Below are 25737 nucleotides of genomic sequence, written 5' to 3' on the forward strand. Positions count from 1 at the left end.
GGGGCTGGTGCTAAGCAGCAGTGCAGGAACCCGCCCAATGGCTGAGCTTGCAGATCCTTAGTGTACGCCAAGAAAACCATTTTGTATCACAAAAAGGCTTATTCATTACCTGCTGGTAATTCAGTGTAGCCCCAGGGCAGGGATGGGTTAAACAGAGTGGAAGGAATTGGGAAATCTCACGCTGGCCCTGCCCTTAGAGGCACAAAGTGCTACTGACACCAGGAGAAGCACTCGGTGCTCAGCAGCAGGCAGGGTTCGGATCTTGGTCCTTTTAGGATTGCCAACCCCACCCCAAACCGCTTTCCATCCTTTACACATGAGGGACAGGCTGCCCAGGGCATCAGTCAGCCTGAGCAGCACTCTCGGGCAGAGCTTTCAAACGAGCTGTGCTGAGAAAATGAAGGGCTCAATTTAGACACAGATCGCCGTGATTCTGCAGCTATCAAGGATTTCATCCACTACTCAAAGCATTCCTTTAGACTTCACCTAATTTCTATATGCAGATTACCCCCCGTCATACCCAGCCACTGAACCGCCAACTGCAAATACAAAATACAGAATATTTTTTAAGTTAATTCACATCCTCATCTTCTCAGGTGACCTTTGTGATTACTCCCCTAAAAAACACACCCTGTTTCCATGGGACACAGACCTGCAGGACCAGGAAAACCATCTTTAATGTTATCCACACCTGCTAACCCAAGTCATTCCCCCTCCCCACTCGTCCCAGCCACTATTTGTTATTTTAGTGCCTTTTGGGGGATTTGGTAATTGCCTTAAGTCATAACACCAGAATTTACTTATCAAGAAGAATCAGCGATCAGACACTGCAATGAATATTGTATAAGCTTGGATGAGAATTAGCATAGACAGCCTTGGTTGGATTTTATGCACTAGAAAATGGATTTGGCTCCCACGGGGGCAGCATTTTATGAAAACACAGGGGCCAAATGGTTTGTTACCGAACCTGGCAAGGCATTTACATATTTATACATTAAACCCCAGACCTGATATTGAAATCTCATCTGCATGAAGTCTGTTGGGTGAGCAATCACAATGTAAGTGAAGCAAACCCCACACCAACCACAGCACAGGTGGTGCATTTTATTGTTGTTTTTTCACTTTTTCAGAGTAAAGCTCCAGAAATCCCCTGTAGCACTGATTTCCAGGCTGTGAGGGTGACCTGAGCTAAAGCATGGGGGAAGAGGGAATCAGTTTTTGGAAGGCATTGCAAATCCCAAAGAGACACCACAGAGTCCAGGGGGAATACTGGGGAACACAACAACAAGGGATGTTTCCTATCAAAGCACAAAATTTATCACTGCTCCCCATCCCACTGGAAGGAGAGCTAAGGGCAGGGGATTTCACCCAAGGCAGGACTGGGAGCTGCTGCACAAAGGGGAATTATTTCTAAGCAGCCACAACACAAGCCATGGCTCTTTCTCAGAACAGCCCTGCGCCCAGAAGCAATTTACTAGAGGTGGCAGGGCACAGCCTCTGAGTGTGCATGAGTTATGAATAGAGGCATTCAAAGTAAACCCAAATAAAGGCCTATAACTCAACTTGCATTTTATACTGAGTTTTTAAAAGTTGTAGGGGCCAACACGGGACTAAAACAACAAGAGAAGATTTGACTCTCTTGCTACTTTCCACCACTCAGGAACTTAAAGCAGACAGGGAAGACAAACTCTTGTGTTGTTTCAGTACCCAGGCTTCAAAAAACAGAGGGAAACCTCCTCATGTTGTGCTCACAACCCAAGCACCAGGATGGTAACCTGGACACTCACTGATCATAGGTGCAGCTCCTTTCAGAGAGGCAACATCAGAACCATGCGTGTGGGAAATGCAGATGTGGTTACACAGATCTAATTTTTCATTTGGGTGGAATAACCAGGTGTGGTGATGAGCAGAGCCCACGACATCCAGCTCTGTTTGCAGGAAGGTTTTGTCCCAGCTGGTGTGAAAAGCCTGACTGCAAACAGGCAGGCAGCCCCAAACCTGCATGGAGCTGAGATTCGGGGATGACATGGGAGCTACCTGGGCAGAGAAGGGGATTGGGGTGCAGGGGAATATTTACATATTACAGCCAATATTTACATTTTCAGGTCGGCACACAACAAAGAGGGATACCTTTAAGAAGGTTGGAGTTGGACGGAAAGCTGTTGCAACTGTTTCCCTGGCTACAGCATGCCTGGTGCTCAAGTATCCATGTCTGGACACCTTATTTACAGAAAGTCCCAGTGAAACTGGCAGCAGTCCTGCAGCACTGGGCTGAAACCAGCACTGGAGAGGGTTGTGAGTGGGCTGGGAAAAGAGGGATGAATTTGGAAAGCTCTTGCCTCACGGGAAGGTCATTAAGCAGTGAACTGATGGCTATTTAAAGCAGGCTGATGGTAATTCTTGGGCTAAGGTCAGGGGACAGGGCTGAGTGGCAGCACCTGAGCTCACACCAGAAGGGGAGTTTGGAGAGGACTCCAAGGAGGGATTATTTCTCCTGTCACTCTTCCCAAAAGCCCTCAGCCTCCTTTCGCAAAACTCCTCCTTCCCCGCAGATCACAAGAACATTCCGCCAGCCTGCACACACCTGGACAGCACAAGGCTGAGGCAGGGGAGGTTAAGGTTGGGTATCAGGAAAAAAATGTTTTCACCCAGAGGGTGGTTGAGCACTGAAGGAGGCACTCAGGGAAGTGTTCACAGCACCAAACCTGTCTGAGCTCAAGCAGCACTGGGACAAAGCTCTGAGGCACAGGGTTGGGTTGCTGGGTGTCCTACATAGGGCCAGGAGTTGGATCAATGATCCTGATGGGTCCCTTCCAACTCAGCATATTCTGATTCTATGACACCACACAGAAACAGAGGAACAACAGCCACATTGCAGCAAGACCCTTTAACCACAGGGAGAATCTATTTGTACATACATGAGATCTCCTCACCAGCCAGTCACCTGGCACCTCTCTGTGCTGCAGTTTGTCCCCTGCAGGAACAAGGTGCCAGCCCCCAGGATGGCTGCTGTGAGCTTTTATCATCTTTGAGACTCTTTGAAGCCACCCAGACACACAGAGTCTCTCCCTGCCCCTGTGAGCAGCCAGGGCTGCTGGAATTCTGGAAATGGCATGTACAGTAAAAGCAAAGCCATGGTTTACATCAAACACTCTCTCCTTTGTAATTCATGTCACTAACATAAACCAGATGCCATCTTCCTCAGCCCCTTCACAGAACATGGCCTGCCTTTGCATTACATAAACCAGCAAGAAAATGAAATTTAAACCTTCAAGAAACAGCAAAAAATAAATAAATCAGTAATTAGACAAAAAACATCCAAGCCAAAAACAGCTTCCAAGTTTCCAGGAAGAATTAGGTTGTTTATGGAAGTCCTGTTTCAACTAACAGCCTGCCTGGCAGGTGGTAGGAATGTGAGTTTGTGGAGAGCAGAAACATGAAGCTGCTCTGCCTGGGGCACTGTGCTTTGCTTTGCTGTTTTCTTGGTTTAGTTAAACAAGAGGAGACATTACAAATGCTCAGGAAGAGGAGGGGGGAGAAGGAGATCAGTGCTCAGTGAGGCCTTTCCTACCTTGGATGCCGTAGAGTCGGTTCAGGCGCGACCGTCTGGCCTCGTCCGCGTAGGGCACGGCCAGCCAGGGCATCTCGCTGAAGTACTGCTTGAAGGAGTCCTCTGACCTGTGCCAGGGGAACAGGGCATGGCAGGCACAGCCCTCCACTGGCCAGGCTCCTTCCTCACTAAAAACCTGCCTTGCAAAGCCCTTTATCCCTCCCACCAAAACCCATCTGTTGGGAGAGAGTTACACCAAACTTAAAGCCCCCAGCCCTTCATGAAGAAGTCCATGGTGTATTTTTCCCCAGTTAGATATTAAGAAGTCCACGATGTATTTTACCCCAGTAAAATATTTCAAATTCTCCAGGGCATCTGAATGTTAACCCATGGTGACAGCAGCAGTTCAAGCATCCCTCAGAGCCCAGAGCCACAAAGTGAAGCACAGACCTGCTCTGGCTGACCCCATTGTGCAATTCCCCGCTGGGCAGAGGGAAAGGACTCAGGCAGATTCCTGGTGCCAGAGCCAACCTGCTCTGCCTGCACAGGGTGTCAGGGCTGCCTCACCTGTCTGCACTGACGAAGAGGATCTCAAACTTCTGGCCTGCCTCCTTGATTTTCCTGTAGGACTCCACCAGCACCCTCGTGAGGCTTCGGCACGGCGGGCACTGCAAGACACAAGCGTAAGGAGGAATTGTCTCCTGTTCAGGACCAGCCCCACAGCCAGCAGGGCCAGATGACCATGAACTGGTATGACTTATCTTTGCTGCAGTGCCTGAAGGTGCCTGGGGTTTATGGTCTGTAATTTACCAACAAAACCTCTTCCATTTTTAAAATCTGACCACTCTTTCCCTGAGGATGACAGGCCACTACAATGCTGATGATCAAAGCATCCTAAATTCCTCTTAAGTTTTTAAATTTTTCAGCACCAACCAGCCTGGGGTCTTTACTCTCCCTGAGCCCAGTTCAACTGCTCTGCCCAGCACCTCCTACTCACCCAGTGTGCAGAGAAATAGACCCCGACGTGAGAGCCCTCCAAGGCACTGCTGTCCAGTGTCTGCCCATTGTTCCTTAGCAGAGGCCCAGCAACGACTTCACTGAAGGGTTTTGGCCCCCAGGGGAACTCCAGACCTGGAGAAGGGTCGGGATAGGGGTGGAAAAAAGACAAAAGATGGTAACATGTGCATCCAACTTCTTCAGATTCAAAACATCTCATCTTGAGGATACAGGGGATCCTGCCTGAGGAACCCTGCTGGGGTTTATTCCCACCCAAGGGGGATGCAGAACACCTCAGCTGTCAGGCACCAGCACAGCCCTGCTCTGCCACTGCAGCCAGGGTCACCTCTTTCTCTCACCCAAGTCACAGCACCTTCAAACCTGCTCTGGTTTTGTGCCTGATGAGGCACCTTTCCCTTATCAACAGTGTTTATTTTAGCAAGAGAGGGCAAGGTGGTACGTGCTCAGGAATGCAGACAGAATGTGTCCCTTATGTTGACACTAACCATATATTTTTACACATATCCATACATGTCTTTATTTGCAAACCTTAGCTTTATATATATGTAAAAGATGGTGTGTTTATATCCATATATCTCTATATATATATCACACTAACCCTCTGCACCCCAAAGCAAGCTGTGTGTGTACACAAAAACATGCTCTGTATCATCTGCTGCCAGCTCCCAGAGCAATCAATCCATGTGCTCAGCCAGAGAGGAGGAAACATCACAGATGGCTCAGGCCACAACATGTTCCTGCTGCACAGCTCCTGCCACTGAATTAAAGACTCTGTCAGGATTTACTGCACCAAGAAACAATCAGCCAGTAATAAAAGAAATGGATGGAAAACTACAGCAACATGACTGATGGGTCTGCAGGGTCTGTGAGTAAGGGCACATTTGGGTGGGTTTTTTTTTCACAGTTTGGCTCATTTGGGTTTTTTCCAAATTGGAGGAAGATGGATTTAACACCAACTCCCAGCACAGCAAACCTCAGCAAGGGAGAATAGTAATATCTTTCTGTTTAATTTCTAAATAATGGGAAATGCATTAACCTGAGTGTGATGTCAGTGATAAAAGTCCCACTCAGTATTCTGGAAGGATTCTGCTCCCAAGCTATGGAAGGTTTGGGCTCTCATTCTGTCTGTCCATGGTCCTCCATTAGGGAAAAATCCAAACTTCATGTTTCACTTAGCCTAACCTTTTCCTCATTAGCACTCCAGACAAAAATCCTAGAGGGAAATTCTTTGTTCTTTTCAGTAAGCAAAACCAAAACACAAGATCTGGCAGGAATGATGCAGAAAATTTTACGCCGAAAATAGCACAGTGCTTTGAATAGTTAATTATGACAATAGTTCTTTGTTCCCTTTTCCCCCCAGGCCATTCAGAATGAACTGAGATGAAAAGGCAGCTGTGTGTCCATGTTTCTGTGGCACAGGGGACTGCAGGTCTTACCTTCAGGGTCATCTCTGATGACCAGGAGGCCGTTCCTGCACACCACCTTCCCAGAGGAGGCATCGATAAATATTAGGGAAGGAATGTTGGAGACTCTGTACTTGTTCCACAGCTTCAGCTGCAAAAGAGATTGGAAAGGAGATAAGGAAGGTAAACTTGGCTGCGTGAAGAGGAAGATTTTGGAGCATTAGCATCTTTCAGAGCAGAAGTCAGAGGTGAACAAAGAAACAGAGCTGGTGCTTCAGGGATGAGTGTGAAGGAATGTGAGGATGGTGAGGGCCCAGAGAGACCCTCACCACCACCACCATCCCCTCAGGACCTCAGGTGAGACCCCTGTGTTTCTCCCACCTTCTGTGGGATTGCCCATGAGCAGAGGCAAAGCTTCTCCTCCTCCTGCTTTTACCTCTTTGCAAGTAAAATGGGGATAATACTTGCCATGCTTTGAGCTCTTTGTTTAGAAGACATGGTAAGCACAAATACTTTTAATGCCACTGCTCTGAAGCAATTTGTAATGCTTCCCTGGCTGTTTCCTCCCCTCCCATTTCCATGTTCATTAAACAAACCAGAAACCTGTGCCAAGACACAGCCAGGCTGAGCACAAGGCCAACACACAAAAAAAATTATTTTTCTGTAACTGGGGCTTCCCGGGTTTGTTCCCAGGAGCTGATGAAGGGCTTTGACATCAGCCTGGGGGCCCAGCTCATCCATCCTGCAGTGCCAGCTTTGCAGGCTGATGGCCACATTTTGGGCACCCCACTCTGGATGGGGCTGCGTGCTGGTCACTGCAGCGAGCTCAGCTCTGCACAGCATCGGTGACAGACCCCTCTGGGTGTCACACACTGCTGGGCTCACGTTCTCCAAGATATGCTGCTGGCACAGGTTCATTTAGAGCTCAATTCATGCACAGAAGCTGGCTGGGATGAGGAGGAACAGGAGCAGCAGCTGCTGGCACAGCCCAGCCTGCAGGTGTGGGCTGGCAGAGCTGCTCTCCCCACCATGCATGGAGGAGCTGCTGCCATCACCTCGTTCTCCTTCATTTCTCCAAGCATTTCAACCCAAACAGCCCAGTGCTGAATTATCAAACTCTCAAACTAAAGCCAAACCATAACCAAGAGCCAAATGGGGAAGGAAACTAATCTCCACCTTCCTCTAACATCAAGCTCTGCTCTGCAAAGGCCCTCAGGCTCTGTGTGTTTACAACGTGCTCCAGTCTGGAGAATAAAACCCAGGCACTGGAGCAGCACAGAGGGGACCCACCAGTGCAAGAGCCAGAGAAACCATCATGTGCTGTTGCTTCCCCCAGTATCTCACAGAGAAACTGCACCCACATGTTCCCAGAGGAACAACTCTGCAGATGGCTGCCCCTGATCTGCAAAGAGAGGCAATCCCATTTCCCGAGATGGGAATGATCTGGAGACCTAAAGAGAGGTAAAGTTTTGTGTCCTACCCCCCAGCCTTCCATTTCCAACAGACATATTAATGGATTCACAAACCAAATGGCCCTGGGCATGAAAAGAATAAAGAAACTGTACTCGGTGCATACCAGCCCCCTCACAATGACTGTGCTCAAACCACAGAAGGTAAAATCCACTTCTGTGAAGTTTAAAGGGTGGGGGAAAGCTCTTTATAAGGATCACAGGCATTTAACAGGGTGCTGCAAACAATAAGGAAATTACAACTAGCAATCGGATCGTTCTCTTTAAATAGTTGCTTACATTACACTTCATTTTGCCAAGTCCTTTGTATACAGAAGCAGCTCCCCCGGGGCATCACGGTGGGTCCTGGCAGTTTTGCTTGGCTGGGGAAGGAGCAGGGTCTGCACTTTGGAGCCAAGAGGCTGCAAGGACTCGCTGTGCTCAGAGAGATGGGGATAACAGCAAACCAAACCTGCCCAAAGCACTGCAGCAAGCGTGGCATGGCTGGCTCCAGGCAGTCTATGAGGTCCAGCACATGTGGCAACTCTTGCCAACAGTTGGTCCTCGGTCTTCTCAGGATCTGTAAACCATCAGGCCCCACTGGACACAATCTGCAGGCACATCCCAGACATGGATGGCACAGGCAATCTGCAATCCAGACACTCTGTCCCCATGAAATCAGGAGTTGCCACTTCTCACTCATCAGTGAGGGTCCAAAGGAAAATGCCTCAAGCAAGCATCAAGCCAGGTGTGTGTTAAAAGGGTCAAAAAGCATCAAAAGAGGTCAATGTGACATCTCCTGCTGCTGGGGGAGCACATCCATCACTGAGCTCTGAGACCTGAACCTGATGAACATCATGTCAGGCTCAGTCACACCTTGGGTGAGTGAGGAAAACAATTCAAATGGAAAGGTTCGTAAAAGCTCCCAGACACAGCCCACCAGCCCAGGTAACACCAAACCAAGTTTCAGAGCTTCACACAGGCTGAGCAGCACTTCCTATTTTTAAGAGATTTGCTGCCTGGGTTATCACTGAAACACATCACACAACACCAGTGAACAAACACAACAACTGCACATAAAGCAACTGGAACTGGGCCGTCATTTGAAGCCCTCTATAAAAGCCCTGAATTGAAGCTAGTGGTCTTGCTGCACTAACCATATTAATTCCATCCAGGAATGTGCTGTTTAAAGTGGGAGCAGTTTGCTTTGATGAGTCCCCTGTGCGCCAGGAAAGCTGATGGGGAATGAGAAACGCACGCGCCGCAGGAGGAGCGCCAGGATCTACCACAATTCCCACCACCCTGGCCCTCATCTGCCAGATTCCAGCTTTTCCAGAGCCTGTCAGACATTTGGGAAGGAAGCCTGATGGCTCCTTTTACTGCAGGTCTGACCTGAAAGAGCAGAACCTTGATAGGAAATGGGCTGGTTCATTTTAGCCAAGCTGAAGAAAGCTCCCCGTGGGATTCCCACGCTGTGCCATTATTTTGCACCCAAACTACAGCTCCCAGCAAGGACATCTGATCCCCACCTAAAACCACTGGGATGACCCAACCTGTCCTGTGGCAAACCATTGTGCTTGTTAGCTTTTCTCAGGGTAAAATGCCAGGGATTTGCACATGGGAGGGTTCTGCAAAGGGGACAGGCTCAGCTTCCACCCACTGGTTGTGGTCCATGCAGAAAGGGAAATCCAGGAGAAAAAAGGCATCCCTGGTATGGGTACCTGCACGACCACACACTTCACAAAGGATTCTGTGTCAGGCTGGGTGTGGGATGCAGAAAGCAAATTACAACTTGCTGTGAGACTGTGGCTGATGGGATGATAGCTCAGGCAGCAGGGCAGAGTGCTGCCTCAGCAACTCTGAAAAGCTGTTTTTCCTGCTGTGAAGAAGATGACATAGAAATAACATACTCCACACACTCTAAGGATTTGATCATCCATTTAAAGAGGGGATCTCTGCTCTGCTTCCCAACAGCTGTTGCAAATCTGTGGGATCAAGCCAAAGCTAACACAGATGTGGAAATAATCTACGGACTATTCAGCCTGAAAGCAGCTGATCCTCCTGCAGTGCTCTTCTCTCCTGGTTCAGGCCTGCTCCAGTCACTGCTCACCCCAGGACACCCACTGGAGAAGGAGTGAGGAAATACAGCCCCTCACAAGGCTCTGTGCAGGCTGAGCAGCCTTACAGAAACTTCCCTGGCTCCTGTGCAGGTGGTTTAGTGCAGCCGTCCAGTGGAAAAACCAGAGTCACCAGATTCCTCTGGAAACTTTATCCCTGCACAAAAGCATCACCACGACATCCTGGAAACCACAAACCCTGGGGGCTCCATCCACAGCCAGCTGGGAGAGGCTTCCAGAGATCACTCATGATCTGAGGGCTGATCTCCAGACATTGATCCCCAGACATTGATCATGCAGCAGCACAAGGCTGCTCTCCCCACCAGTACAGGCTCCATTATTCCCCTCATCCTGAAGATTGGGAATTCCTGGCTGAGAAGCTGGGGAGACATTTGCAGACAGCCACAGTAATTTTTCCAGATAAAGGTGTCAGACAAGAGGTCTCCCCAGCAGCCACGGCTGTTTCTGTGCGGGGCTGGCACCTGGCCGGGATGGATGAAATCCCCTCCTGCTCTGCTCCTTCTGCTGGGGAAGGGATCCCCCACTTCCAACAGCTGCCAGGTGCTATTTTTGGTTGTGCTGATTGATTTATCAGTCCTGCTCGCATTCACTGGCTCACATAAATCCTGAGCTGCAGCAGTGAATGCTGGCAGAGATAAAGCACAACTGCCTGCAGTGCACTGAGCCCTGGCCGCTGAGAAAGTGGTGCTCCCACCCTCCTTGGGGGCTGCATTTCTCTGCTGCTGTGTGAAACTGGACCAGAAAAGCTCTCACACTTCCCTCTTCCATTGCATATGGAGCTGACTCTGCCCAGGGATGCCTCTACTCATCTTGCAACTCACACTTCTACCGTGACCAGTGACAGAAGACAAAGGCAGTTAAAATACTCAAAGGCAGCAATAAATTAACATATTCCTGCTGTGGATGGCCGCTGCTTTGTACAAGCACAAACGTAAAGCCACTTTTCTCAAAATTCACTCTTAGATGCAATGGAGAATTCTGGTGAGGCACTGGAAAGATCTCAGCTTCCCACAGCCCCATGAGTGACCATGTGGGAGCACAGAGGGGTTTCTTGCTGGTCTCTCATTCAAGAGCCAAAGGCTGAAATATTAAATCTGTCTGAGGAACACATGAGCAGCACTCAGATGGGAAAGTGCCCTTGGTCCAGGGCTGCAGGGACCAGCAGAGCTCAATGTCCAGCTCTGCCACCCAGAGCAGCTCCAGGCTGAGATATCCACGGCCATTCCCAGTGCTCCAGCGCTGCGGGAACCCCTCTGTCCTGGCCCACTGACAGTGTTAAACTGCAGCTTTTACATCGTGCCTTAAAGGGTTTACAAGCACCAGGGGCCACCCAGGCTCTGCAGACAACAGGCTGCTCCTCTCCCTGTCGATTTAAATCTACTTCACGCCTGTCCTTATGACTCAAGCTCAGCTTGGACAAAAGCTGCTCTTGCAGCCCTCCCTCACTGCTCCTTTTCCTTTTCCATCAGGGAAGCCCCTGAGCAGAAGGAGAACACGGTGAGGGAGCAACACAGAGCCAAGCAGAGGGGGGAGACCAGATGGTGCACGCCAAGGTCTGACCCTGTGACACGGAGGAGACCGAGCGAGGCTTGGGATAAATTAATGTCCATTGTGCTCTTGCTCCTCTCTGAAAGTAAATCAAAATCTAATTACAAAACACAATGGTGACAGAGATGTCTGCTCCGGGAGCGTTAATGAGCTGAGGAGGGAGGATTTGGAATTGTAATAAACGAGATTGATGTGAACAGCTGAGACAGACAGCACAGGGCACTGGGGCTGTGGGTCCATGCAGACCCCATTGCTCCCCTCTGTGTGCACACTGCCTGCAATGGCTGAAAGCCCAGCGAAACCCAAACACTGTCCCCTGGCACTCAGCCTTGCAGCACCTGCTGGGGACATTCCAGCAATATGACTCAGTGCAAGAAAAAACCTAAAAACATAAACCCAAAAGTTCTGCTTGTCACTTCCACCCTCTCCATGGTGGGAGACTGGCACAGCACAGTCCAGCTTGTGGCTGCCCACATCGCCCCACAGCTGCTGGGGGGACAGGGCACACCCTGGGCTTTTGTTCCTCCTGACAGGGAGCACAGCAGCAGCAGGTTTGGAGGTGAAGCAGAAGGAAATCCTCTCTGTGGGTTTCTGGCATGGCCAGAGAGCTGCTCTTTGTTCCCTGAGGAGCTCCACAGCCAAAACCTGCGATGAGGGACCTGGGCCAGCCCAGCCTCATGTCCTGGCGTTTCCTCCCATCCTCTTCCCCACACTGGCTGCTCTCTTTGCAATTTCCCAGGCTGTGCAGGGATGGAGAGCTGAGGGTTTTGTTTGAGGGCAAGGCAGCGAGGCTGGCTCTGAGCACAGGCTGCCTGCTCTCCCCCTGACACACATACAGCCTGACAGGCTGGATCCTCCGCAGCCCACAGCTGATAGGAAAACATTTAATTTGAGCAGAGCTGAAGAGCAGTTAACATGATGTATGGAGAGCAAAGCCCCAGGGCCCTCAGCAGACACGGGAGCTGGCCTGGTTGTTTTACATTGCAGGTTTCAAAGAGGTGCTGGGATGGCAGCTTGATTTGATCTCAGGATCAGGAGGAAGCAGCATTTGACTAAACACACAGATAACAACACAGGCAGGAAATCAAGCTGGGAGGATGACACCAGACAGGCTGGTCTATCTACACTATGAGGATGGTTTTCATAAATACATTTTTTTCAAGTGTTCCTCAAATTGTATTCAACAGCCCAAAGAATGCAGAATTGAAGGATGCAGCACTGCACCCAGGATTAGGAAATACACCTCCATGTATATCCAATAAATGAAGTTTTTTTCCCTCCATGTGCACATCATGCTTTACCTCTTAAAAGGGGGCTTGCACATAAGCAAGCTATTTAATAAACATTTTTCTTTCTGCAAAAACACAAAAAGCAGTGAGGGCAGTGGGAGTTAAAATGTATGTGGGAAAAATTTAAGACACATGTAGAAGTATATCATCCATGGCCCCTATAAATTACTCCCCCAAATGACTAACACTGAGTAAGAAATAGCTATGTAAACATAGAGGCAATAAGAAAAAATAATAATTTCTGTCTATGGGAAAGGGATATTTTTCCATCTGTTTATAGGAAAGGCGAGGGGTGGGGTGGGAGTCTGGGATGCTGAACTGGAGTTCAGGGCCTCTCTTGGTCCCATGTCTCATCTGTCACTGGAAGTGGGACAGTTGCCAGAACATGGGTTTCCTACCCACTGCCTTTGCTGCTACTGTTCACTTGAGTGCTGGCAGTAATCTCAAGGTCAAACACCTTGCAATCCCGGATCACTAAGAAACAAACACTCCTGAAAAGCCTTGAGTTAAAACAGAGTTCCCACCAAACACAAAAGCCTTTTAAATCAGCAGGGAAATCGGGATTTGTTTTTTTGTTTTGTTTTGTTTAATGCACACAATGAGGTATTAGTGAGGTTTCTGTTTTGTTTTCAGTGGTTAATCCGAGAGGGAACCTTACACAATCAGACCAACAAAATCCTGGAAAACAATGGAGCATTTGTTAGCACTGTAACACACCCTGGGGAGTGAGGCAGCCAGGAGCCTCCCAAGCAGTGACAAGGCAGCACCAGGACATCCTCCAGATCAGCTACACAAAAGATTCCTGCAAAACCACCAAGATACCACAGATACCCCCTTGTGCCCACTGCTGAGGTACCCACTGGGTGGATGGCAAATTTGCTTTTCCACAGCACCTTTTGAAATGCAAAAGCTCATCCATCACATCACAGTGATGCTTCCTCCACTCAACACAGCTCTTGCATCACTGCAGACACTCAGACTGTTTGAAAGCAGCTGATCTCAGGATGCACTGGCTGGGGTTGGTCTGATCCTCCCTACAGCTGCATCCATCCCAGTGTCTCAGAGCCGACAGCATTGAACCTCATCTGGCAGCACTCCTGGTTTGCAACCCAAGGAGGATTTTCATGCAAAGGTTACACAGCTGCAGAGCTACAAAGGCCACAACCACAGCCCTGGCTGCGGGGGCAGCTCTGGGCTTTGCATGCAACAGGCTCTGCTCCCAGCTCAAGGGATTCACTCTGTAACCACAGATCCAAATATGCCAGCAACTAACCAGAGCCAGGTGCTCTCAAGCTCCAGCTGGAAAGAGCAATCCCTGCCAGTGACAGCTCTGAGTAGTCCTGCTCTCCTCCTCAGTGTGGAGCCTGTGCCAGCCTGGAGCAGCCACAGTGCTCATGGGGACTTCTCCTTTGGAGCCCCAAGTCCGTCCTGAGCAAACATCACACCACCAAAACTGCTCTGGGCAAACCCCTCATGATGATGATGTATTTTCAGGGCCTCTGTGCCCTCCTTTCACACTTCACCAGCACAGCTGAGCCCCAGAGCTGTGCTGGCCTGAGCCAGCACTGGGTGCCCTGCGGGGAACAGCATTCAAATGAGGTGTGACATGGGCAGGACAGATGTAACACAGGCTGCTGGAAAATGCTCTTCTGCTGAGCACTGCTCTCCCGCCTGCTCCCCAAAGTGACACTCAGCCCCTCAGCAGAAAGGCTGGAAATGTAAACCTGCCCCAGCCAATGGGAAAATGCCACTGGGAGTCCCACGTTTGTAATTAATCACCTGCACATATGAAAAACCAGGGCAGAACAAAGCTGCCCAGAGCTCAGATGCACCAACACCTCAACTGCAGCACAAACCAGCAGGTGGGAAGCTGGAGAAGCCATTTCTTCACCCATTCCTTCTGCAGAGCAACTTTTCCATCACACAGTGCTCCAGCAAAGCTGGGGAACAGGGAAGGGAAGGACAGGGAAAGGAGCAGAGTCATGGTATGGGCTGGGCACAGAGGAAGGGGAGGGACAACCAGTATGGGGCCAGCAGCCAGGGCTGAGGGCTTGGTGACACACACACATGGAGGGCAGGTGCAGGGCCAGAGAGGGAACCCGATCTGTCCCTGAAACCCAGCACCGAGCCACAAGAGGCCCCTGGCTCCAGAGCCACCGAGCAGGGAGGAATGGGACAGCAGCCTGCAATTCCTCTTCTTCATTTTAAGGCACTGTGCAACAGCCAAACCAGCTAAGAAGACGAGCATGGACAGTGAAAAATTAGTAGCAAGTCAAAAGCTCCACTGATGAGAGTCAGAAAACAAAAAGTTTCCCAAGGAGCCAAGAGCCTGTAGGCAGCATATGGAGGAAGAGAGAGCCTTGGCCACCGTGTCCCTCCTGCCACCACGGGCATGGCACAGACAGCCATGCAGAAACAAGGAGCTGCTGCCAGGAACTGGTGAAATGTGAATCCCACGGGGGTGTTCAGAATGTCAGATAAGATGCACAGTATTCAATCCCTCTGCTGACAGCCAGCCCCAGCTGGAGGGGGAGGCTCAGAGACTGCAGGATTCAGAGAGCCAAGATACCCAACACCAGCTCTGCCACTGAGCCTGAGTCAAGAGCAAAGCAGGTGACACAGAGGGATGGGTGGAGGAGGGCTATCTCATGTTTTTGGTGAGAATAAAGGAGATTCTGTGCTAAGAAAAAGCAAATTGTGTGTTCTTTTATAACATACTGAAAACTTCTGTGCGCTGGCAGCGACCCTCCTCAGATGGGGCTGTATTTCAGCTGTTACTATATTCAGTTTGTAAAATGCTCTGGGATGATAAAAATCACTCCAGAAACAGTTACTAAAACTGCTTCCAGGAAATAGATTCACAGAGTCAGAGAAAGCCTGGTGTTTTTACAAGAGCTTCTACTAGAGAAAGACCAAAGATAAGCAGCAAGTTTTGCTTTCTTGTCTTTTCAGCAATAAAAAGGAGCTGTGCTGGGGTTTATTTGATTCTGCAACATACAAAACCACCATCAGTTGTTTCCTCAGAGAGCAGCCTGACTTGAAATGGACAGATAACACCCCTCAAATCACCTGGAGTTGAAGGCTTTCTGCCTTAGTCAAGCTCTGGATTTGTCTCCTTGCATTCTTGTTTTATCCTGCTGCTTGCCATGATTATTGAATTGTCCAGAAGATGATCCCAGGGTAACTAACTCCATGCTGCAAGAACAGAGATTTTATCCAGGAAAAGCACCGTGGGAGCACAGTCTATCTTCCCATCCCCACTCCAGCCTCAGTGCAAGGAAGGAACTTGTTTGGAGTTGGATGAGCCACAGGAAACGCAAGCAAATCATCCACTTGTGTCCAAGTGCCTTTTTCCAAGGATCTGCCACGAAGTTTCAGGCTCAGTCACCCCTTCCCCACCCCTGGGTCAGAACTGATTGAATGCAGCCACCGAGTCGAACTCCAACACACTCATCTCGTTTGGCAGCTCTGCGGTTCCGCTGCGAGCTCCAAGCCTTCCCCCTCCTCTCCCTCTCCCTCCTCTCCCTCAATTATCTTGCTTCATCTTTATTCTGTTTCCAGGAACACTTAGCAACAGGCTCTTGCAATCAGCCACCGGCAGGCAGGATCTGAGGAGGAGACTGCAGTTGTGATGACCTTTTGCTACACTCATGCAAATTTTAAAGAAAGTATGTGAACAATTTGCCTTTTAAGTATCCTCTGCTTACATTCACCGGGAGTTAATTCTCCTTCTCTCCTCAGAGGCATCAGAAACACCAGATTTTCTGATTTTACACTAATGAGAACAAAACCCGCGGCTTAATTCCGGCTTACTTTGTGGGATTTTTTTTCTGTATCTCACGCTGTGAGGAGAACCTGAAGGGGCAAAAATTAACATGTGACACCTAGACCTCAGGTCTGCTCAAGCTTTTCCTCCTGTCAGCAAAAGCCAAGTGTGGATTCAGGGCCCATCCCAGCAGCCAAACTGGTCCTGAGAAGGACAAGATGCTGCTGGCTGCTGTTGGTGAGGAGCAGCTTTCACTGCTCACCATCAGAGACTTCCATCCCAGGGCAGCCCCAGGGCATGCCAGCAGCCAAACATTGCCTCAGCCTCCCAAGCAACCACAGCTTTTGTGATCTCCTTAATTAAAGGCAGCAGATAAAGGCTGGGACAGTGGTTCAGGACTCTCATTCCCATGGGACTCCTGGAGTGCTCCTGCCAAATCCAAGCACTTTTCCAAGCTACATCCTCCAGAGCAACAGACTGACCACCACAGGGCTCTGGGAGGGCAACACTGATGCTGGATGGATGGAAATGGGTAAATAACAAGCCTGGGTTTGGAAAACCACAGCAACAAACTCACAGCAGCCGTTTTTACAGCCATCCCAATGGGTGCTGGCATGGGTGAACAGGCAGCAGCCTTGATTTTCATCAGACTTAAATCAAAACCCCAAAGCTTTCCAGCACTTTCCCTGCCACTCAGTGATTTTCTCACACACACAAACAAGTCCGGAGACAGCTCAAAGCACACACCAGGACAGCCAGTGCAGCTTGCAAGGCACAGGGCATTACTGCATTTAGTACTTTCTCCTTAAAACAAATACTCTGTGTTTGGAATAATAAAACCCTGTATTTCTTGCAGTGACTAGAAGCTGAAGGGAAAGAATGGGCAAATACCCAGGTACCAAGGCAGGCAGCTCACCTCCTGCTTTCTGACTGGTGTTCATAACCAGGGAAAGAATTTGCATGTCCCTGATCAGGGAAACAAACAAAACAAAAACCTCTCACAGATCTCTGATACTTCAGATGATCTTAAAAAGTATAATCTACTTCTTCTTCTTTTCCCTTAAAAAATGAAAAGTCTAAATAAGCACATCATGGATCTGATTGCTGAGAATAGCATCTGGAACATCAATCTCTGCCTGAGACTGCAGAAGCTGCAGGAGAGCTCAAAGCAGCCAAGGCTGCCCTTGAACCAGATGCTGCTCACTCTTACAGCCTGTGGATCTGTGTGAAAATGATTAAACAAAATTGCTCCCTCTTTTTCCAACTTCAGAACTCAAATCTGTTTTCTCTTAGAGGGCAGATGCTCATTACATATCCCACAGCACATCAAAGGGCAGGAAGAGAAGGAAGGCAGCCACCCTGCCATGCACCAGAGCCCAGGGTCCTGCCTGAGCAGCATCCACCAGTTCCCCTCCCCAAACCCTTGCCTTGGGGTACAGAGGGTAAAAATGCCTCTTCAAGCTTCAGTCCCCACTTAGTGACAGCATCACGATGCCAATCAGGGGCTGTCTGCTCCAACAGCAGCACACAGCAGCCATGTGTTTTGTAGGGAATTCTTTTGGGGCTTAAAAACTCCAGCTACTGCAGCACCTCAGGGAGCCCCAAAACTTGGTTATTTCTCCAATATTCCTTCCCCATCAGTGTTTGAGCGTTCAGAACAGAACACGAGGGACCATCCCAGACCTGTAACCCCATCCAGATCCAACCAGCACCTTTTCAGATGCTTTTTAACAAAATGAGAATATCAAGAGAGCATTGCAAAGGTGCCAGGAGCCTCCCAGTCCCCCATGAGAGGCTTGGCTGGATGTGACCTTAGGGGCACCAAACCCTGTGCCTTTAATGCCACACCTGATGGAAACCCCTGTGCTTGAGGTGAAAGGCAAGTGACCCATGGGAGGCCTCATTCCCAGAGCCCTTCTCGTTTATTTCAGTTCAAAGAGCTCAGAAAACTCAAGGCAATCACTCAGCAGCTCGGATATTTGAGGAGGAGAGTGGGGAAGTGTGCCTGGGAAGCAGGAAGCACAAAGTCAGCTCCATCCAAGATCCAAGAGAGAGGAGTCACAGCCAGGCTCTCACTTAACAGCTTCTTCCAGGCAAGCCACGGCCTCATCTGTCTTAATCTTTGACCACTGAGAGATGAAAACAATTTATCCTCATTCCCTGCCCTTACTGAGAGGTTACAAGAAACAAAACTAAACCAAAGATCAATGTTATAGCCCTCCTCAGGAAAACTCTGCCTGACCTGGACTTTCTCAGTATCCTTTTATCTGGGAGTGTTTTGGCTAAAGCTTTGCCGAGGAAAGCCATGTGAGCAAGCCAGTTAAAAACCTGGTGCTTTCATGTTTATACAGCCAGCTAAGCAGCTCACTACAAAGGCTTTTATTTCAAGTCTCTCCTGACAAGCCAGCATGGATAAATTACATAATCTCCCAGGAATTATGATGCACAGGAGGAAAAAAAAAACCCTCCAATTCCCTAGGTAAGAACTAAGGGCTCAGAAACTGAGAGCTGAAGGAAAAAGTCTGTACAAAAATCATCTCAAGATTAGAAGGCAACTTTTTTGTACTAAAAGGAGACAGCAAAACCAGCTGTAGATGCAGACACGCTCCTTCCTCATGGCTACCAAGAACTCAACAGATCCACCGCTGAACACAGAAATACCTCAAAGGTCTCTCTTCTCCCAAATATCTTTATTTCCAGAAAAACCAATCTGAAACAATCCCCTGTGTTTGACAAGCAGTGCAAGTGGCTACAAGCATGAGAAGAGATGAGCTTCCCAGTCTGAGAATGAATCACAGAACAGAATCATGGAATAGCCTGAGCTGGAAGGGACTCACCAGCATCATCAAAGCTGCTGTCAATGGGGTGCATCCAAGTACAGCCTGAGTCCCCAGGTTGAACCAGGCTTCACACACTGACTGTGTACTGAGCTGTGTTGGTTTTACATGCTGTGTGTGCAAGAGCCAGGAAAAATCCATCTTCAGTGTCATAACAAACCCTAAGGTAAACACAAAGGCAGAGCCATGCCTGTTATTCAGTTAAACAGGCACATAAAGGAGAAGGCAGCCCTGGCCATGAGTTTGCTCCTGATTTTTGTTGTTTCTCAGCGAGCACACACAAAAATAGGCAGATGCTCCCTTCTGCAAGAACAAACCTGCTGCTCCTAATAAAAACCAAGAGTTCTGCAGAAGAAACCTGCTCTTCACAGCCTGTGCACTGCTCTCCCCCACCACTGAGTGAGAAAGGAGCACACCTTGGTCCCCTTGCAGACACAATGCCCCAGGGACTGGCAGCTGGGATAAACCCCCAAACCCAGGGAATTCCCAAACTCTGAGACACCAAACCAGAGCCAGCAGGTCTCTAAGGCTGCAACCCCACAGAGGAGTTCTGTCTTCAAGTTATGAAGTTTATGGCATTTTCTCTGCACATTATAAACTACACATGTGGTTTTTAAGGTGGTGGGAAAAGGAAGGGGTGACTGAGGGTCCAGGTGCCCAGTTAGGCCAGGAAGCAAAGACAGAGTCCACCTACACATAACCTCTTAGACTAGCTCTAACACAGTTGGATTGGGTCTTTTGTGCCTTCTCCAGGAAGTCTGAGCAGCTCCTCCCTGCACTGGGCAGAGCTGGAGCCTGACACATTAAATTCTGGGCACAGAACTGGCGGCACTTTGGATTACTGACAACTTCAAAAGGACCAGAAAAGCCCTTCTCCGGTAAGTAAGCTCCTGCTGCTCAGTTTGCTGAAGGGCATCAGGACAGCCTGAGCCAGCAGCTTTGCTGAACATTTCCAGACAGCCTGGAAACAGTCTGGCAGCCTGGCACCCAGCCTGCTCCTCCTTTTCCGTGCCAACAGGGACACGCGGATACGCAGGACCCGCCTTGGTACGGCAGCTCCGAGGGGAAAGGATGAGCAACTTCTACAGGACAGATTCTTCCACAGATTGTACAAAATTAATGATTTTTCAACTCTGTGCTAGCTTAGGGAAGGCAAGATTTAAAGCTCCAAAGTTAGGGTGTTTGTAAAAATTATTAAATAAAGAAATAAATAAGCACGAGTCCCAGATTCTGTTCTGAATCTCAGGGAGTCAGCAGGTGGCAGATGGTCAAAGCCAGAACAAGGTTATTTCAGATCTGCAAGCTGAAATATCCCCCTCCATCCCCCCTGCAGATCTACAGGAGGGCCACAGGGAAGATTTAGCACCTGCAGCTTCGGGTTGTTGTGGTTACCTTTTAGCCCATTCAAAAGAATATTACAATGTGTTCCCCAAGGGAGTCCATAAATAGCAAAGGATTCTGCTCTAATCCCCTATCTACTCCTTTCTGGATAATATGGCATTTGGACAAGCACTGCCAAAACAAAGATTTATGACAAAGCTGAGAGTTTGCATGGCCAACACATGCTCTGGAAACTCAGGATTCCAAGGAATAAATAAAACCTCTCCTAGGATATAGACAGCTCCTCAGTTATGGAAGCTTCATGCAGATACAAACTTGTTTGCAGGATTTCTGCTTCCCTCTCCCATACTAGGCAAAAGACAAGTTTATACTGATTTTCCCCAACACCAAAATCAACCGTTCCCACTGGGTGTTCTTGCTGAAACCACCACCACACAGTCACTTCCCATTTCTTTACTAATACTTTATAACATCTCTCAGCTATTACCTATCCAGCCAGCTTCAAACTTCTTTTTCTGACAGTGACCAACATCAAAGAGAAAAGAACTAAGGAAACTGCAGACTAAAGGAACTATAAAAAGTACAGCTGATGAATGCTACAGTTTTACTGCTTCACTGGAGACACCAGGGAGCTGTGTGTTCTTAGAAGTTCCTCAGCGAATGGTGTTTAAAAAAAAAATAAAACAAAAAACCCAAATAACAGCAGCTTTGCAGAGTACTTGGTGCTACTGCAACTAGATTTTGTATGGAAATGCTGAAAAGCACCTGGACAACAAAGCCAGTGTAACACACATGTGTGGCTGTGAGGGGCTGACCAGTGAGAATCAGTGGAGGCAGAAAATTCAGCACCAAATTCAAGCAAATATATTTTTCCCACCTGAAAACTCAAGGCAGTGAAGACACATCCACTCCCAGAGGGACCAGGCAGGATTATTTCCTGCTCCACACTCCCCAGGTGTGATTTTAAATTACTCACTGCTGGGGCTGTCACATACCTCCCTTGGGTGCCTGTACAAAGGCACAGGTGAACAGCCAGGCACAGCAGCAGGGGCTGGGAGGTGCAAAATAAAAAAAGGAAAATGCAGTCATTTTTGATAAAGGGGAAGTGCTGCATCCCTGCTGAATCTCTGTGGTTGCCTACACACCCTTTGGATCCTGGCTACTTGCAAGCAAAACATAAAACCAAGGATATTTGTTCAAAACCCACAGGCGGACACTGTGATTCTATTGAAGAAAAAAATACAACTGGCATTCATTCTAAAAACTTCCCACCACTGGGACTGGGATTCAAAACCAGCACTGGGCAGCCAGGCCAAAACACACTGAGAGCAGACGCCTGCAAAAGATTCCAAGGGAAATTAGTTATGTGGGTTTTAACAAAAATAAAATTAAATCCAATGTTTACAAAGGGAAAAAAAAAAAGGCAGCTTCCCTAGGAGACAGTGCTGCAAACACCCTTTGCAGATAAGTCAAGACCTGTCTGAGGCTTCCTCGGGTTCCTGTGCCAGTGTGTGCAGACAGGGAAAAGGCAAAGCCAAATGCTGAGCAGGCAGCAGCTGCCTCCTCCCATCCTCGGGGCTGGCACTGGCTCTGAGGGGCAGTGAAGGGAATTCTCCATCCATCCATCCATCCATCCATCCATCCATCCATCCATCCTCTTCCATCAGGGAGCTGTGGCCAGGGGAGGACGAGCTCCTGGGCTTGCTTCTCCCGTCTCATCTCTCTCCAGGAAGAGACATGGTGGGCTAAAGCTGGACAAGGATTTACAGAAAGCCCCAGCTTCCCTCCTTGTGTGCTACAGTCAGCCTGATTCTGTAAACTTTTCTTTTTCCCTTAAGTAATTTTTCTGCAGCTGAGTCACACGCAGCTTCTGCCAGGAATTTTTATAATTACTGAATTAGAGCAAGGTTTTGCCTGAGCATGCCTGACAACATCTGCTGATGGAAGGGAGCTCTGCTCAAACCCTTGCAGAGCCCTGGAGGAGCAGGGCTGAGCGCTGCCCTTCCTCCCAACACCACCTCTCATGGGGCTCTTCTTGCTGCTCCTCCTGCAGAAAGCTTTGCAGAGAGTTTTGGGGGGAAGGAAATAAGCTGGGACAAAGTCCAAAGGGTGCTGCAGCAGAATGCTGGCTGCCTCTTGGCTCTCCAAGCCCCTTGCTGGAGCATCCCTGAGGCAGCACCCACAGTTATGTGCCTCTCTCTCCATCAGCTGCATAGCTGCAAAGCCATCGTGCGTCACATCTTCCTTGGACACAGACAACGGTGTAGAGTTCCATAAAACCACAGGAGAAAATAACTCCCTCCACCTCCTCCTTCAATGGACCCAGGAGTTATTCTGCAAGCAAAGCTCCAACACACAACACTGGTCTCCAGACTAAAGATCAAACACAAACCAGGTTCAGAGATAAGCCAAAAGCAGACATCTGGCATCAGCAGCCTAAACTACACACTTCCTGGATGACCCAAAAACCTCCCACTTTATGCTACAGGTCAGAAATGCAAAGGAATTACCATGTTCAGCCTCCTCCTTGTTGCTGTTTGCTGCAGAGTGATGCCTGTGCCCTCCTGGTTCACCCAGTGCTGTCATTTATCCCGTGCTGCACCCAAAGAGCTGCATTAAGAACACAGCACAGCTGCCGAGCCCTGAGGAGCAGGGATGTGCAGGAAATGTGCTGTCTCTGTAGCTTTAATCCAGCCCACTTGCAGGGGTCTTACAGCATGGCCAGAGACCATGTGTGCACACAGTCCTGACGCAGTCAGAACCAAGAATAGATGCTCAACTAGAGGGGAATTACTCAGCTCTGGGTTTCAGCTGGTTGTGCATGCACAGCACTCAGCTCTCTTCACTTCACACTTTTCATGTGCTGCTCCAAGGCAAAAATGAAGGCGTCTTGCCACTACAGACTGGGATTCTCCTCAAAGGATTCTGAATTTATTTTCATAAAATCCTAGAGAACTACGTTCACAACGCCTCGGGTTTACAGATGAAGAAAAGAGTTACAGAGAAGCTCTGGGCACCCAGTTCCAGAATCAGCCTCCAGCTCCCTTTTAAAAAATAAATAGCACGGAGAGGCATTTTAAATGTTTGACGTACAACTTCCCATGAGATCATATGCTGCAGGAGCACTCGGCACTTCTGCAGCTCAGCCCTCACCCTGGGGACCTGGGAAATCAAGTCCCTCCTTGTGCATGAAAAGCAATTTACCCAGCACCATCCCCGAGCCCTGCAGCAGCAGCAGAGCAGGAATTCCCATCTCCTTAAGCAGCACTTTATCCTCTCTTTTTCCATCACATACCTCACTCCCTTGCCTCCAAGCCTGTGAAGGGCTGAGGTCCTACACATGGAGCCCCAACCTTCACTGGGCTGCCTCAGCTGCCCTCCAGGAGCAGCAAGGGCAGGGGTGCCATGGAAAAATCCCCTATGTGATCCCATAATTAGAAATGGCATTGTAATGTATACAGGGGGATGAATTAAGGTTGCAGAGGAATACTGTAAATTGGATGCACATTTCTTGTTCCATTTTACTGCTTTTTTTTTTTTTTTTTTGCCCTCTCCCTTATTGGGCTTTGGCTGCACTTCAGATTAAGCTCCTAATAAGGGCTGGAATTGGATGAGATTTTTTTTCAGCCCATCAGATTGCAGCCTTCCAAGCCATTGAAATGAGATTCAAGCTGAACTTGAATTTTCAATAGTTTGGCCTAAAGGGGAGGGTGTTAACAACAGACCTGCCAACACCTTCTCCATACAAAATGTCTGAAAACATGTCTACATATCAAATGCTGCTCGGGCTCTGCTAGGCAAAAGCCCCACAAAACCAACATCTCAAATCCACTGCTGACTTGCCCAGCTGGTTCCCCTGCTAGTGAAGCTCATACATTTTATTTTCTCTGAAAATCCACACAACCTCTGTATTCTCTCGAGGAAAAGGGGTTTTCCCCCAGCAACACAAATGCTGTAGTTTCATTATGATAAATCAGGATTGGGATAAGGAGACATCAGGTAAATCAGGTGGACACACAGGACGCAGACACACACCAGTTCACCCAACATAGTCTACTTAAATGATACAGCCCCAAAATTAAAGATACTCCAATGACATGCACAGGTTTTAATCAAGACCTCTGCCAGTACACATTTTTAAATGCTGAAGTCTATTTTCTTGAGGACATGAATGCTTTAGCTTCCATGCCACCAAAATTATTTCCTTTTCACATCTCCAGTATGAACATCCATGGCTACTTTGGGCAGAGCAGGGAAGGTGCTCCTCTCTTTTGATGAGAAACAATAAGAGAAAAGGAATGATGGTTTCTTGAGCTGCATCCAAGGGAAAGTATGCCCTGCTGGAGTGCCTGGCAGGGCATCAAGAGCAATGGAAATTTCAGCTTTCAAAGAAATAATACTCAACAAGGGGGTGGGAATATCATGTAGGAGCTGAGGTGACACTAATCCCATGGTCTGTTTTACAAACTGTCACTTCTCTCCAATGAAATTAAATCCTCTGCAGGAAAATCCTCTGGCTCCAACATCTTTTGGTAAGTAGAGCATAAACAGAATGAAGAAGAGCTCATAACTGAGCAGAAAATGGGCTCAGATGGGCTGATTACAGGCAGGAGAGCGGAGGGACAGCAACCTGACCACTGGGATTTTGCATTTTTCTTTGGGTGGTCACTGCGGGATCTTTGAACTCCACCTGGCCAACAAGGCTCTTCCAACACAACAGGGGAAGGAGAGCAGGGTGGGAGAAAAGCACAGCAACTCCTGCAAAAAGGTCAGGACTTGATTATCAACTTATTTTCTTTAGGAACATTTAGCTAAGTGGGGAAGCAGCCTGTGGTGTCCTGCAGTGGTTTTTCCCAGGGAAGCTGGAATGAAGCTCTTCATTCCCCCGAGGAGCTGAGCAGGCTCAGCACAGCAGCAGGAGCTGCTCACACCAATATCCATTTCCCTGTCGGGAGCTGCCTTCACCAGCACAAACAAGAAACACTGAAAACGTGTGAGTGAGTGGCACTTTGAAATCAGAAGGTGTCTGGCAGCTCTGTGTCAGTGTGATGAACCCTCCAGGGCAATTACACACCGGTTCCTGGAGCTTGAAGCTCTGAACAAAGCAAATGCTGTGAGTAATGGTGGAGGAAAAAACCCCACAGAATGGCATGGAAAGTGTTTGCCCAAGCTCATGTCAGGCACGACTTTTCTATCTCTGTGACACAATGTCCAATCTGCTGAGCTACAGAAGAAGTTTAATTCTTTTTACAGGTTCATGTTCTCAGCATTGCTCTGGCCATGGATCCACAGCACCAACCCTGATGCACCTTCAGCTACTGCACGGATGACTGGAAGTATTTAACAGCTGAAGGAAAAGACAGGTACAGCTTGTTTGCCCCTCATTTTTGAGGACATTTT

The 25737-nt window shown here is 48.6% G+C and overlaps 1 protein-coding gene across 2 annotated transcripts in view; it reads right to left on the reverse strand.

The window, feature by feature from the left end:
* Positions 1 to 25737, reverse strand: part of NXN (nucleoredoxin) — a 46769-nt gene that overhangs the window by 7778 nt on the left and 13254 nt on the right. The window contains exons 1-5 of one of the 2 annotated variants that reach the window (XM_026797182.2): positions 22848 to 23004; positions 6004 to 6121; positions 4548 to 4681; positions 4118 to 4218; positions 3572 to 3678 (exon numbers count right to left, since the gene is read on the reverse strand). In XM_026797182.2, the coding sequence (XP_026652983.1) occupies positions 3572 to 3678; positions 4118 to 4218; positions 4548 to 4681; positions 6004 to 6121; positions 22848 to 22850 (463 nt within the window). In that variant the 5' untranslated portion in view covers positions 22851 to 23004. Of the gene's footprint in view, positions 1 to 3571; positions 3679 to 4117; positions 4219 to 4547; positions 4682 to 6003; positions 6122 to 22847; positions 23005 to 25737 lie in introns of those variants that run through there. The other variant, XM_074557008.1, reaches the window with a different exon arrangement.

This window comes from Zonotrichia albicollis, chromosome 22 (assembly GCF_047830755.1).
Source record: "Zonotrichia albicollis isolate bZonAlb1 chromosome 22, bZonAlb1.hap1, whole genome shotgun sequence".
In the NCBI taxonomy this organism is placed as follows: Eukaryota; Metazoa; Chordata; class Aves; order Passeriformes; family Passerellidae; genus Zonotrichia; species Zonotrichia albicollis.